Source organism: Corvus cornix, chromosome 19 (assembly GCF_000738735.6).
Source record: "Corvus cornix cornix isolate S_Up_H32 chromosome 19, ASM73873v5, whole genome shotgun sequence".
Taxonomy (NCBI): domain Eukaryota; kingdom Metazoa; phylum Chordata; class Aves; order Passeriformes; family Corvidae; genus Corvus; species Corvus cornix.
In genome coordinates this window covers 10,524,388-10,538,178 of record NC_046348.1, presented here as the reverse complement: position 1 = coordinate 10,538,178, position 13,791 = coordinate 10,524,388, and the positions used below count along the sequence as shown (strand labels likewise).

The window sequence follows — 13,791 nt, the reverse complement described above, 5'->3', positions numbered from 1 at the left end:
CAAACCTATCAGCCTTGGCAGGTTCAGTCGATACATTTTTTTATTATCATTATTATTATTATTTTAGGAATCCCACCAGATGGCAGCAGCATGTCTCCCCAGCAAAACTGGGAGCACTTCTCCAAAGGACAGCTCCTTATTCTCGGAACAGACACAAGACTTCCAAAACTCAGCCCTACTCAGTCTGAACCACAGGGCACAGACAGAGCTTGCCTCTGACACTAAAATCTGGATTTTTTTTTTCCACCACTTTAGGAACAAGAAAGCAGGGATCACTCCAAGAGCAAATTGCTCTGGTTTTGGCAAATGAGGAATGTGACCGGGTTTGTGGCAATTCACCAAACCAGAGTGTGGGGAAGCAAACCTGCAGGACGTGGGAAGGTCCTGCACACCTGTCCCTGCTTCAGCAACACACTCCCCATCCCAGCTCAGCAGGCAGAGCAGATGCTGTGCCAGGGACAGCTGATCTCCACAGAAGTGGTGCCCAGCTGAGCGAGGACACAGCCTGTCTGCACACACACCAGTGGCAGCAGCACCCACCCGCAGGAGTTAAAAATGAAAGTGCTGAAGCACAAGGCTTTGGCTCTTCACGAGTGAAAAACTCCAGGAGCACATTAGCTACCCCGAAACATCATCGAGTACCAGACAAATGAACTAATGACAAATGCTAATTCAACTGCCAAGAGAAAATCTCTCTCGGTGAGGTAACGGGAAGTGCAAGACCACACACTGATCGCTCGTGTGACGCACTGAACTGAGCCGCAGGTCAGCTGTACCTTCCAAACAAAGCAGTGACACATCCGAGTAGAAGATGAAAGACTTCTGCAAATATTCCAGCTGTCTATGCAATAACATCCATTTCCCTCAGAAGCAGTGATAGAAACTTTTCAGTTATCTATTAGCACAAGTAACGCTCAGACAAGATACTGAGAAACAACAGAATCCTCCTTCCAAAGTCGCTCAGGCTTTGTGAATTCTGTGTCACGCTTAGACCCAAGTGTACATTGCTCACATCCAAGTCACCTCAAACTATAAAAACCCAAGTCAGTGTTTATGTATCGCACGTAGCTAAAACTCAATTACATGGGCATTCTTCCACATTTTGAATGAAACTAAAATTCAGTTTAATTATTGCTTACAGACTCTTAAATCCAGCCTGCACTCACCAGCAGAAGTTGTTTTGAAATGCCAAAAGCCGAGCAGTGACCACTGAATTCAAACACACGTGAGCAAAGAGGAACTCCCTCCCACCAATGACATCCTCAGTCGGTGCAGCCCCAGCTCTGCCGGAGGGATCCCAGCTCCCAGCTTCTGCTTTTAGGTAACACCCTCCCCCTTTGTTGTTTTCTCTTTCCCAAGCTGTTGTTACCCCAAAGCAAAGCTGTAATTGAAGCTCTGCAGGCATGGGCCCCCAGGGGCAGGTCCTTCAGGGCGGCCGCAGGTGCGTGGCCGAGGGCTTGGGATAGGCGGATGCTTTTGGCACTCTTTCCTACCTGCTGTCAGCCAGACCCTTCCCTCTACACTTCCTTTTTCCCCTCAGCACTCTTAATGATATTATATTTAAATATGCAAGCTTGACCTTTCATTCTACTGAATATTGTGGAAGCAGATCTCTCTTGCACCTTGTTTTTGGTGAATAAAACTGGGAAAATAAAGACCTGGGAAACGCACAGGCAAACAAAACACCGGTAAAAAGGGCTGATCTTACATAACAACATACATTTAAGCAAAGACTGTGACAAATTAAGTTATAAAAACTCCATACTTTAAAAAATATACAAACGGGTGGAAATACCTTTAGATAATTTTTCACAGCAGATTCCTTGTCAGTTTTTCATTCTTTTACACCCACTTTTTAATGCTGTACCACAGCCAGAGCACAGCAGTGCCGACTGCACAACAGCTCCCCTCCGACTGGGAGAACTCAGCATTTAAATTAACTCCCCAGCTCTGAGGGAAGGCACACAAGAGCAACCACAACACTGACCTGCACCTCGCTCTTGCAGATGCCTCAGCCTTCTCAGAAAGCACCATTTTGGTACCAACACTGGGCTGGTAATGCGTGGCCAGCTTGAAGGGCTGGGCTGCAGGGAGAAGGGGTTTTGCTCTCCTGAGGCCTGCCCTGCTGAGCCCTCTGCCTCCGTACGCTGGCACAGATTGTGACCCGGTCACTGCTCTCAGTGAAGCCGCAGCTCAGCCAGTGCCTAAAGCAGAACTCCGGGGCACCCCAGAGGCTCGGCTGGGAACGCTGCAGAGGGCTGAGACACCACACACAGCTGCACGCTGCAAACTTTGCATTCGTGCTGCAGGAAGTGCACTGCAACACGCCTGCTCTCCACAACACCCCCTGCCAGCCTTCGTGCTTCCCAGGCACAGCTGAGAATAGGGCACACTGACAAACATTTACACACAAATATATATATGTATATATATATATATATATATATATAAACTGCTGCCAGTTTTGTGTCAGTGCTCCTGAAGGGCAGTAATTACATACATGGCTCTAAGGTAGTCACAAAATGCATTAGAAGAGATTCCACTCTGCTGACAGACTCCTCTGAAATGCGGCTGGGGGATAAAAGGGCCGGAGGCAGCGCTACAGTGAGGCAGGAAATCCCATTTCCATTTTTGAGAGGGGAGCAAAGTTCAGCTGTGCTGTTTTAAGCAGCACACAGCACCACCGCGGGTCAAACCGCCGCGAGACAAAGATCTTGACAGGTGACTGCACAAGGAAGACATTTTCATACGCTTTTAATTTCTGACTCTTAAGCCAGGTCAAAATGAATATTCTAATGCTCATTTGTTAACCTGAAATTTTAGGAAGCATAGCTTAGCTGCACAGATGCACACTCTAATTAAAGGTACAGAAAGGACATAAACAAGCTGCATTGTCTCAGAAAAGAACGGCGGGGTGGGCTCTTAGTCAGAGGTGGCTCCTCACCACTGGGAGCCTTGTTCTGCCAACGCAAACAAGCGAAGCAACTTTCTAAGAACAGAGAAGAACCAGCAAAAAAACTCATAGTAAGCAGCTCTCTTGTATTCTGATTCCAATGACAAAAACAAGGATGAGTTATGATCAGGTAAAGAATGACAAGGAGAAATTGGTTCATTTTTGTCTCTACTCACCAGACAACACCAAAGGCTCCGTATCCGATGGGTCTGTCCGGCTCAATGTCCAGTTGCTGCTGTGGATGTTGTGAGTGCTGATGATGGTGCGCTTTGACTGCAGCAGCTGCTGCAGCCTGTACCTGAGCTGGGGCTGCTGCAGCCGGTCCGGGGGCCTGGCCCGGGGCCGGGGATGGGAAGTACGGCTGCTGCTGCCCTGGGTTCAACATCGCGGCGGCGGCGGCCGCGGCTGCGGCGGCCGCGGCGGCCGAGGAGGCATGCTGCTGCACGGGGTGCACCGCGGCGGCCGAGCCGGCGTGCAGGTGGTGCTGAGCGTGGTGGTGGTGATGGAGGTGAGGAGGAGGGAGGTGAGGAAGGTGGTGATGATGGTGGTGGTGGTGACCTGCTGCTGCCGCAGACGTACCGCCATTGTAAGCCGCCATCATTTTTGCGTTGGCTGTTGTGCCACAAAGAGACATTCAAAAAAATGCCCTTTGATTGGATAACAACTGGGTCAAGCTGTCATTTGGCCATAAAAATTAAATCTGCTACACTTTAAAAGAAGTTGGGTTTCATCATACACAGCCCACCTTTAAAAACATGGAGCTCCACTGGCCTTATCTCCTCGCGAAGCCAAACAACTCGGGGAGTCTCTTCATGTGTGCGGGCGCCAACCCCTTCCCCAGCATCCAGCCGGGCTTGGCTACTCCAACTCCATCCTTGGGCAGCTGGGGTGGGGCTGGGGTGGGTTTTTTCCTTCACTTTTGGTTTTTTTGTTGTTTTTCTTGTTATAAAAATTAAACACCGTGATCGATCCCCCTTCCCTCCGGAGGGAGGGCTCGGAGCCTCTGCCCTGAACACCCCGCGAGGGCTGGCCAGCCTAGCCCTGCCATTCCCACACCCTCTCCATGTGTCCCCCGAACCTCCCTGAGCCCGGGCACCTCCTACATCGCTCCCTCCTTCCAGACACCTGCTCCCTCCTTCCAGGCACCTGCTCCCTCACAGCAGCAACAACTCGGGAGTTTGCAACTTTTCCTTGAAGGCCTGAAACACACACAAGGACCCAGAGAAAGTGAAGGGGGGGGGGGGGCGCAAGGTGAGGAGAGGGGGACGAGGGGGGATAGAAGAAGATAAAAACAGAAAGAGGAAGGGAAGGGCCGGGGCAGGACAGGGATCCCGGGGGGGCGAAGGAGGGGGGAAAGTGGCAAATGAATGACGGGGCGGCGCGGGGCCGGGGAGGGGGACGCGGGGCAGGACGCGGCGGCCCCTGACAGCGCGACCCGCGGCGGGGGCGGGGCCGGCCGGGCCGGGGGGGTCGGGCCGGGGGTGGAGGGCAGGGGGCCCGCGGTGCGGGCGGCGGGAGGGTCTGGGGGCGGCCCCGGGTCCCCGCCCCGCCCGGCCCCGGCCCCGCTCTCACCTGGTCCCGCCGCCCCGCGCCGCGACGCGGGCACGCGCTCCCCCCCCCTGCGGGGCGCGCGCCCGACGCCGCCCGCAGCCAATCGCGCCCGGCCCGCTGGGCTGCGCGAGAGCCGCCCCCGACCAATCACCGCGCGGCGCCCGGCGCGGCCCCTCCCACCGCGCGCGGCCCGTGCGGAGCCCCCCCTCCGGCGCGGCCCCGCCCCCGTGACCCCGGCGGCCAATCACCGCGCGCCGCCGCGCCCGGAGCCGCCGAGACCCGCGAGATTCCCTCACCTCACACAACCCTCACCCCGGGCGGCCCCGCCTCCCTCACCTTCCTACCGCTCCTATGGGGCCGCTGGCCAATGGACGCTGCTCCTGAGCCAAGTCCCGCCCCCAGGGCCCGCTTTTCTCCCAATCGCGGCCGCCCATCCAATCCAATTAGCCAATGAAGGGAAACGAAAGCCCGAAAAGGGGTTACTGGGCCAATGGCGCTGGGAGGCGGGGCGGCGGCGTCACCGACAGCGCTCCTCGCCGCTGGTCGCAGCCGGTGGGGCGGTGAAGGAGCCCCCGCGCCACAAATCACGGAGCGCGGCGCCGCGTGACGGATGCGGAACTGGCCGGTGCGCCCGCCCACCGGAGGCAAGCGGCCAATGGGCGAGGGGAGCTGCTGACGGGCGGCGGACGGGGCCAATAGCGACCCGGGGCGGGGTGAGGTGAGGACGCGGCGCGCGCGGGGTCGCTGTGGGCGCTGAGGGGGCGGCGGGAAGCGGAGCGCGAGCCGCGGTGAGGGCGGGCTGAGGGTCGCGCCGGGTCCCGGTGCCCCCGGTCCCTGTGCCCGTGTCCTTGTGCCCTCCCATTGCCCGGTCCCGGTGCCCGCCGGCGGCTCCCTCCGTGCCCGCTCTCCTCTCGCCTGGGTCACGGTGCCCTCGGGTCTCGGTGGCTGCCTGCTGACTCCGGTCCGTCCCGCCGGGACCGGTCCCGCAGCACAGGGAGCCGACGGGGGCTGCCGGCCAAGGGCGTGGGGGTCTGTGGGGTTTTGGGGCCTGTTTTTCGATTCTCTAAGAACCGGAGAGCGGCGAAGCGCGGGGCTGGCAGCGGGGCCGCGGGCTGTGGCAGCAGGTGGTGGCACCGTGTCACGCCGCACGTGAGCTCCCCTTGGCAGGAAAGGGAAATAAACCGCTAATGAGAGGGTTCAGATGCTCCCAGCAGCACGACCGTGGCCCATTGCCCGAGGCAGTCTCTGCGAGGCTCTCTGCAGCGTGCTCAGAACACGCTCAGGGGGCCCAGTGCGAGGTACGTGTTAACCAGGACCGAAATACTCTTTGGTTGTTGTTTTAGTTCCCTCACGCCATGAATCTGCATGCTTGGGGACTGCAGTGTCTTTGGGTAAGCCATCAATGTTCCCTAAAACACAGGAATAGGTAAAAACTTAACAGTTTTAGCACTTTCCATTTTCTCATGTGCATATCAATCATACCAGTTTAATAGTTTTACCTCAGAAAAACTCTCTCAGGTTTCTGGAGCCTTTCCCATGGCGGTAGAGTTAAATTACCTGTGATGGTGATAAAGAGGTTCCTTCAGGTAACAGAACTGGGTGAGCAGTTCCAGAGCCAGTCAGCGACTGACGGGGGATCTGCTCCTGCTGTGCTGGGGGGGAGCTGACAGCCTCTCCTTCGCTGCCCCTGGCTCCTGTCTGGGCAGGGAAAGAGCCCAGCAGAGCTGTGACAGCTGCAGTGCTGAGGTGTTACCAGCAAATCCCTGAAGGTGTAGTCCTGTCATCTGTCCTTTCTGTTTGTCTCTGAAAACCGGACATTGTCAGACTCCTCTTCAGCGGGGGGAAGAGAGAGTATAAACGTGACAGCCTGCTGTGATTCCTGAAACATCAGTGCAAAATCTTGGCAAGAATGGGTTTGATACTTTTGGGACAGTTTATAACAACGGGGTTTGGGTCATTTTTGCCTGCTCTTTGAGAATGTAAGCAAGAAAAGTCTTGCAGGACTCAAGATGGGTTCCTTTGTTAAAGCTGTCCACGTTGCATTTGGAAATACGGTTACTAATAGTCCAGTCTGGAATTACATCAGAGTTTTGCTGTCGTGTCACCATTTTAAAAACAGAGGCTTTGAAGCTGCAGCAGCCCCGCTCAGTGAGGTGAAGCCTGGTGAGGGATGTGCTTATCTTGGTGCCCATATGGAGTTCTGTCAGGTGCCAGCGTTGGGTGACCCACCCTATCGAGTATATCTTCCTTCCACACTGGGTTCATAAAGACTTTCAACTGGTGTCCCTGGCCTCTGTCACACTGTGAAACTTAAGAGCTCCTGGTTCAACTGCTTTTTAGGCTCTTCATGCTGTGAAAGTTAAGGAGGACAAGATGCGGTTGATTCGTAAGGAATATGTGTAAGAAAAAAACAAAAGGGTAGTAAGGAAAACATTACACTTGCAAAGTGCTCACCTAATAGACCCTTTGTTTCCTCAGTAGAGGTCTGTTACTTGAAAGTGTTCCCTGTGAGTTACATGAATCTCTCCCATGTGGAGCACAATGAATTACTGGTGTACTGGTCTAGGTCAACACCTCCTCGTTATCTCCAGCCCCTGAAGAGGCATAAGGCTGCTGAGGGGGTTCATCCCTGAGCTGGGTCATGGAACTTGCAGCAAGAGTGTTGTGTGAGTAGTTCAGTGAGCCTGAGCTGCTTGATGAGTGAGTTGGCAAAATCCAGCAATGGCAATTGGAACTGGGCAGGCAGAGACACTGCATGGGGTCCTGCCAAAGCCCAGTTTGAGGGCAGCTCATTTGTCATCCTCACTGAGGCCTGGAGATACAACTGGTGACTGCTGCTGCTGAAACATGGCAGATAAATTCTGATCCCTTGCTGGTGATAGTTATCCATGGGGACATGCATCTGTGTCTTAGCACTGCACTCACAGTCAGAGTGCTGTAATGCAGTACAAGTCTGCTGTCTGGAAGTGAATGCTGGAATAACTGGGGTTGCCTGTGCTAAACTCATGTAAAAACTGCATCTAGAAGTCAGTACTGTGAATCAGAAACACAGGGTTCACTCTTGTTCATTTCTGAAAATCCACAGCTTCAAGTTTAGTTTTTTCTGACTCTTGAGAGATTTATTTTTCCCTCGGATTTGACACTTGCTTTGCAGGGATATAATCTCTTTGACAGCGCTCTGCATATGGGCAAGGGATGGAAGACAATTTGTAATCAGCTAGTCCTGTTTACTTAATGCTCCTCAGCAGTGTTTTAACCTTAACATTCCCCACAAAAGATTGTATCATCTTAAAAGGTATAAAATGTAACGGTCCAGTTCCAGACATAATTTGTCAGCTTTTTTTTCTTGTCCCATGTGGGCTAGCTGTGAAAACAGGACTCAAAATATTAGAGTAAGTCTTTTGATTGTGTGTTGTGTATGAATGTCCTTCAGCATTTAGGCATGTAGGGTTTTTGTGAAGCTTTAATGCAGAAGAAAATAACATTAAGTGGAACAAAGCATAATAAAATGCAGAGATTTGTCTCTGATCCACAAAAGGGGTGCTCTGAGCTGCACTATTGATAATTTATCATGTGGGTGTTTGACAATCCCACACATACCCTGATATAACACTCTGCAGATACAGTCCTCAGTGTTCTGTAACGCCCTGGAAATATTTAATTCATAAATCCTGATGCTGAATCCCTTAAGGTATCAGAAACATGGTGCTAATGCCTGTGAATCTGAGCAGGTTTCGTTAGTCAGATAAATACCATGCTCCAAATAAACTCTGATGCTAATGTGCAACAGAATAAACATATACACAAAATATTAAATTTTCTGTTTGGGTATGTTAGCCCTTTTCTTTGCAAAGAATAATTTTCCAGAGTTTTTTGTCTTTAAAACCTTTTCTCTATGAAACTGGAAAAGAATAAATTACTCCATTAATAAAATGCAGTGAGGAGCAGGGGAGAGAATATTTTGGTTTAGCTTTGGTTATGTGTAAAGGTTTCTGTCTTAACGTTTGCAAGGATGGCAATATTCCTTCATCTAGGAAGAGGGCAGGATCTGCTTGTCTTGTGGAATGAGGGACAAATCCCTGCTCTGCTCAGGGCGATGTTTTAATAAGAGAGAGGGGAAAGAATCTAGTGATCCAACCAAGCAGGTGACCAATGGTGAGATTGTCAGTCAGGCCAACAGGCAGGTTGGCTTTTCTGAGCAGCATTGTGGGAACGTGACACTGCCTTGGACAGCAGTTAAATAATGGAATGCTGCTTCCTGTAGCAGGGCAGCACTGATGGGCCTGGGATGGGGACAACTGGTGTGAATGACAGGTGCTGTCATCCAAGATTGTGCTTCTCCCTGAGGTTGAACATCGGACTCTACAGGCACTTGTGTTGCTTCCCTGGCCCATCAGCCCCCTCTGGCTCTTGCAGTGCAGTTTTTTGTGGTGGGATGACAGCCCTGGCCCAAGTCGGTCCAGTGTGCTGCGTATACAGATATGATGGTCAGGATTAGCACTGCAGCTTGAAATCATCCCAAAGATGTCACCTCCAAAATACTGAGCTCCTGCTCTGCAGAGCTTTCTAGCCAGAAGTGTTTTCTTTTGAGAGTTCTGAAGGACATACTGAGTTCTTTGCTGACTGCAACACTTAAGCATGAGCTTGGCTTTAAGTGGAAATGCTCAGATGCTTACAGTTGGTTTGTAATAATTAGTCGTTTACAAACTTAAGCCTGATTGTTTTGTCCTTTCTGTCTCATTTTCCTCCTTCCCGCTAAACACCAGTTGCAGGAGGCAGAGGGTACATCTTTATCCCCTGCTGCTTTCTGGAGAAAGTGTCAGTTCTGTGGTTCTCTCTGTTCTATATTTCTTTGCATCAGAAATGACCCTGCTGCTCTTTGTCGACAGTGTTTCCTTTTATCCCTCTCCTGGCAGCTGCTCTTGCTCCATTCTGATGCTGGAACAGCAAATGAATTCCCTCTGAAGCAAATGTCATGCCAGTAAAGATGTTGAAGCAGCAAGAAAATCATCTCTGTCTCTGATGACTGAATTGGAGACCTTTGTGAATGAGATGTTCTTAAAATAGCTCCGCAGTGTGTTATCTTCCCTAGAAGGTGGAGAATTGAAAGCATCACCACAAGGCACTTGTCCTTGTGCGAGCAGCATCCCTAAATGATGGGTTTTGGAAAGGGGAGAGAAGCAGGCTGTTTCCTTTTCCTCCTCTCCAGGCAAAAAGCACTGCATGATTTTAATCTCTGTGTGATGGTAAATTTATGTTTTCTCCAAGAGTTGCATCACTGCTTGCTGCTTGTTTAAATATGTCACGTGTTGAGTAACCTTGTTCTCCATGATCCACTGTTTCTGGAGTAAACTGGTAGCTAAAAGTAATGCCAAGCCACAAGTTGAGTAGAGGTGCTCTGAATTACCCTGTCTAAGGATCAGGGTGGCCGTGGCCTTTGTGGAGAGCAGAGCTTCTCAGCTGGTGGGGTGTGCCACAGCCTGGATAGGCTTAACTCTGCGAGTTCACATCATGCAGTTCAGGTCCTGCCTTGATTCGAACCCATTGTCCATCGGTTAACATAGGATAACAGGTTTGGAAATCTTCACTTACGTATAACTTAGGAGTCACTGGTTCACATGACAGGAGCTCCGTCTCTGTGGTAAGACGGACAACAGGCATTGGTTGTACATGGAGAATTTGGTTAGTTTGGAGCTCTTGCTGAGATTTTTCCACCCTCAGCTAGTTTGGGGTGTTTGGTTCCTGACAGCCTCAGGAGAGCATTGGGCCCAGCAGCAGAACACAGCAGCAGGGATGGCGTGAGCTGCTGGGCTGTGGCATCCCATTGTCCCTGAGTACCGTGCGGGGCTCATGTCCTGGAGTCCCACAATTCCACGAGCTGTGCGAATGAGCCAGTGCTCCACGGATGCAGGTGCCTTTTGTGAATTCATTGTGTTGTTGCTTCGTAATCCTGTCCTTGAGATCAGTTTTTGAAGAAAGTAAATCTTGCATACATGCACTTTGGAGCAAAAAATGCAGGCTGGACTTACAACATGCACACAGGAACTGTTGGTTATTTTGTTTATCAAAAAAACTATTGTAACAAATGGAATTGAGGGATTGGGCAGTAAAATTAATCCAGAAAAGTCTGATACAACACTTTTCCAGAATTGTGAATAGAGTCTTTTACATGCCTGTGAATATCTTAATACTTTTATTTTTTTTCAACTTGGTGGAAGGCGAATTGATAGATAAAAATACTAGATGCAAAAATGAAATCACTAATTGAAGAACAGGGCTTTTTATAGCAGTTTCATAATTACATTCATAACATAAATTTAACTAGGAGAAATGTTAAAATTTTGACATCTTCAGTTTTTCATCTTTTGTGGGAAGGTGGAAATAATTAGCTGTACTGATATAAACACTGAGTTTTCAGAGGTCTCTCAGTTGTTTTAAGACTAGTAATGCTTTTCCTAGTCCTGTTTTTTTAACATGATAGTATCTCTTTAAGGGCTTTCTTTACCAGATCAGTTCCTTTCCTACCAGGAGAACTAAAGCTTTTCAGCTGTCTGTTCAATTTATCCTTCTGGACTAAATTTCTCATCTCGAGATAACCAGCAGCAACTCTCCCCTCAGGAGATTTGTATCAATTAGTTCCGCACCACTAATTCCTGTGGTATTGGGGCACCAGTGAGTTGTAAGAAAGCTGCTCTGTAAACATTTATGGCTGTTGGGGGTTTGTCTTGACTTTTTTTTGTTTAGAGGCCATGGGTGCCATCACTGGAGCTCTTGCTCATGCTCACTCTGTCCTTGCCTGTGAGGCCGGGCACTGCTTCACTGCAGAGGGTGTGCAGGGCTGTTTTGGGCTTGTGCTGCCTGGCAGATTCGGGGGATGTGAGCTCTGTGTGCTCTGTGGCCGCAGCAGTGGCCCTGCTGCCACCCCTGGTGTCACCAGCTCCTCACATGGCTGGCCAGGTGTCAGGTGGGAAGGCACTGGCACTGTTGATAACGTGAGTGGAAGATGCAGCCTAGCAGGAAAGCAGGTTAGTCTGCAGCTGGAATGCAGGCCAGGCTTCACCTAATCTCTCCCTTAGCCAGAGAAAGGTGGCTTTAATCTATTTATTCTGCATTTGGTTGTTTTTTCAGCACTGATCTATCTGCAAATGCCATTGCACTGTTAGTCAGTTTCTATCCATTTGCCATTTACAGATGTGTTGGGACATGAAGCTGTTTTCAGTCGCTCAAGTCTAATCCCAGCAGTGCTGTAGGATCTTGGGAATTGCTCTGCATTTATATAGAAGTAAACGATGTATAATGTGTCATTTTTAAGAACATGCTACCAGCAGTTTTAGGATTTTTTTTTAGACAGATGATTTTCTTTTTGCTGATGTTTTAGACAAAACTAATTAGATAGGATTATTAGAGGAGGAAAATTGAAAGGACAGAATCATCCAGGAAGCTCATTAAAATGGAAACCCTGAAAAAACTGGGTAATTGGGCATTGATTCTGTCCTCCCCCCCTTTTTATGAGCAGTATTGTATTAAGAGTAACGTGTCTGCAGGATGATGTTTCAACATCTGTTACTGCTGAAAAAAAATGATTTGCTTGTTTTTTCCTCTCTACATTCTCCCAACATCTGCATGTGTAGATCTATCCTGTATATTAATCACATCTAACACAGCTCCTTTCCAGGGAAAAGGCATCAAAGGGAGTGGGATCCTCCCTTTGGTTTGGAGGGGGATTCTGCATTGCTGCTCACTTGTATTAGATCTTGGGTGACTGGCTGTGAAATGAATCATGTGAGCGAGGACTCGGAGCTGCTCAGGAAGCCCAGACACAGAGGTGTGTTTATGTGGAACAAAGAAGTTCACAGCCTGTAGCCTGTCTGTTTCCTGAAATATCAGTGTCACATTAAGTGATTAAACCTATGCAAATAATTGTCCATATTTTCTGTTCTCAGAATATTTGCGGGCAAATCACATTTTTTAAAAAGTATTTCACTCTGAAGATGCTTGATAATTGTGCTGGGCTTTAGATTTTTTTTTCTTTATAGGCTGATCCAATAAATTGATTCTAAATCTAGCTTGCTGAATGTTTGCTATTTCAATCCCTCTGGCTGTGATTATTGTGATAGTAAGCAATATACTTTCTTTGGTTTAAGTTTTGGATATTTGCTAAAACACACGTGGTTGCATGTGCCAGTCTTAAAATTCAGTTTATTTACAAGTGTGACATTTTTTTTTCTCTTCAGTATTTGTACTATAAAAATATAATTGCATAAAGGTTCATAGCAAGAAAATAGAAAAAGCTGGGCAATAGATTTGAAAGAATATTGGGAAATATTTTCTGATCTCTAACTATTATCATGTTGTATCTTCCCGTCTTAAAAGTAAGCATGGGAAATTTAAGTATGGTAAAGCACATGATTAAATCCTTTCCTATCCAGCAAAATTCTTTAGCTGGGTGTGAAGCATGTGCATACGTTATATTAGTAACTCATAACTTCCTTAAACCCAGCCAGTGTCAGACTGACTAAATATTAGAATTGCAAGGTAAATACTGCAGTAAATAACATAAATATGGGTGCTGGCTTTGCCGTGAACTTGTCGGTGGTTTTGACTTCTACAGTCATTTTTATGGCAGTTGAAATCAGAAAAGAATGGAAATTTCAACTAATTTTTTAATATGCTGAAATGTATTAAGTTACACAAAAAAATCCATATTATAGTAATCCTGCATATATACAGGGAAAGAGTACCCAGCGTGCATGGCAGATGGTTTCAAAGGAAATCCTCGAGAGCTAGGATTAAAAAGCAATTTTCAGCAAGTTTAAAATGGGTCTCCATATTTGGGTCACAGATATTAACTCTTTCATTGCAAACAAATGAGGGAGAAGCGTGGTCAGACTGTTACGGAAGTGTTTCTCCTGGTAAAAGCTGACCAGTTTGTGCTGGGGAAGAAAGGTGAGAGCAGGGCAGTTGATTCTGCTCCTGGTCCTGTTCTTACACCAGTGGGAAGCAGAGTTGTGGCATACAGAGACAGGGATATATTGCAATAAATGGGATTCATCATTCCACAGACAAACACTGGCAGCCCTCTGAAAAATAATTTGTGTGTGGCTCTGATCTTTGCCCACTGAAACAAATTTCCATAAAGACAAACTGATAAATAAGTTTTGGCATGTTAGAACAGCAGATTTATGCCTGTTTACCTGTAGTAAATTATTACCAATCACTTTATTAAAGTGTAAAGACTTTACAGATAGCATTTTTGTATTCCTTTTGGATATGGCAAGCATGTATGA

General features: G+C 48.6%; 2 protein-coding genes across 12 annotated transcripts in view; one reads left to right on the top strand and one right to left on the bottom strand.

The window, feature by feature from the left end:
• Positions 1 to 4,925, bottom strand: part of NLK (nemo like kinase) — a 38,219-nt gene extending 33,294 nt beyond the window's left edge. For 2 of the 4 annotated variants that reach the window (XM_039562711.1, XM_039562708.1), the window contains exons 1-2: positions 4,526 to 4,597; positions 3,130 to 4,152 (exon numbers count right to left, since the gene is read on the bottom strand). In XM_039562711.1, the coding sequence (XP_039418645.1) occupies positions 3,130 to 3,587 (458 nt within the window). In that variant the 5' untranslated portion in view covers positions 3,588 to 4,152; positions 4,526 to 4,597. Of the gene's footprint in view, positions 1 to 3,129; positions 4,153 to 4,525; positions 4,598 to 4,840 lie in introns of those variants that run through there. The other 2 variants (XM_039562710.1, XM_039562709.1) reach the window with 2 other exon arrangements.
• A 201-nt stretch (positions 4,926 to 5,126) lies between these two features.
• The window catches only part of LYRM9 (LYR motif containing 9), a 30,912-nt gene continuing 22,247 nt past the window's right edge, over positions 5,127 to 13,791 (top strand). For 3 of the 8 annotated variants that reach the window (XR_005603379.1, XM_019287654.2, XM_010402273.3), the window contains exon 1: positions 5,299 to 5,802. Coding sequence is in view for 2 of the 8 variants with exons in the window: in XM_019287654.2 (XP_019143199.1) it covers positions 5,692 to 5,802 (111 nt within the window). In the remaining 6 variants the exon portion in view is untranslated. The other 5 variants (XM_039562716.1, XM_039562713.1, XM_039562712.1 and 2 more) reach the window with 4 other exon arrangements.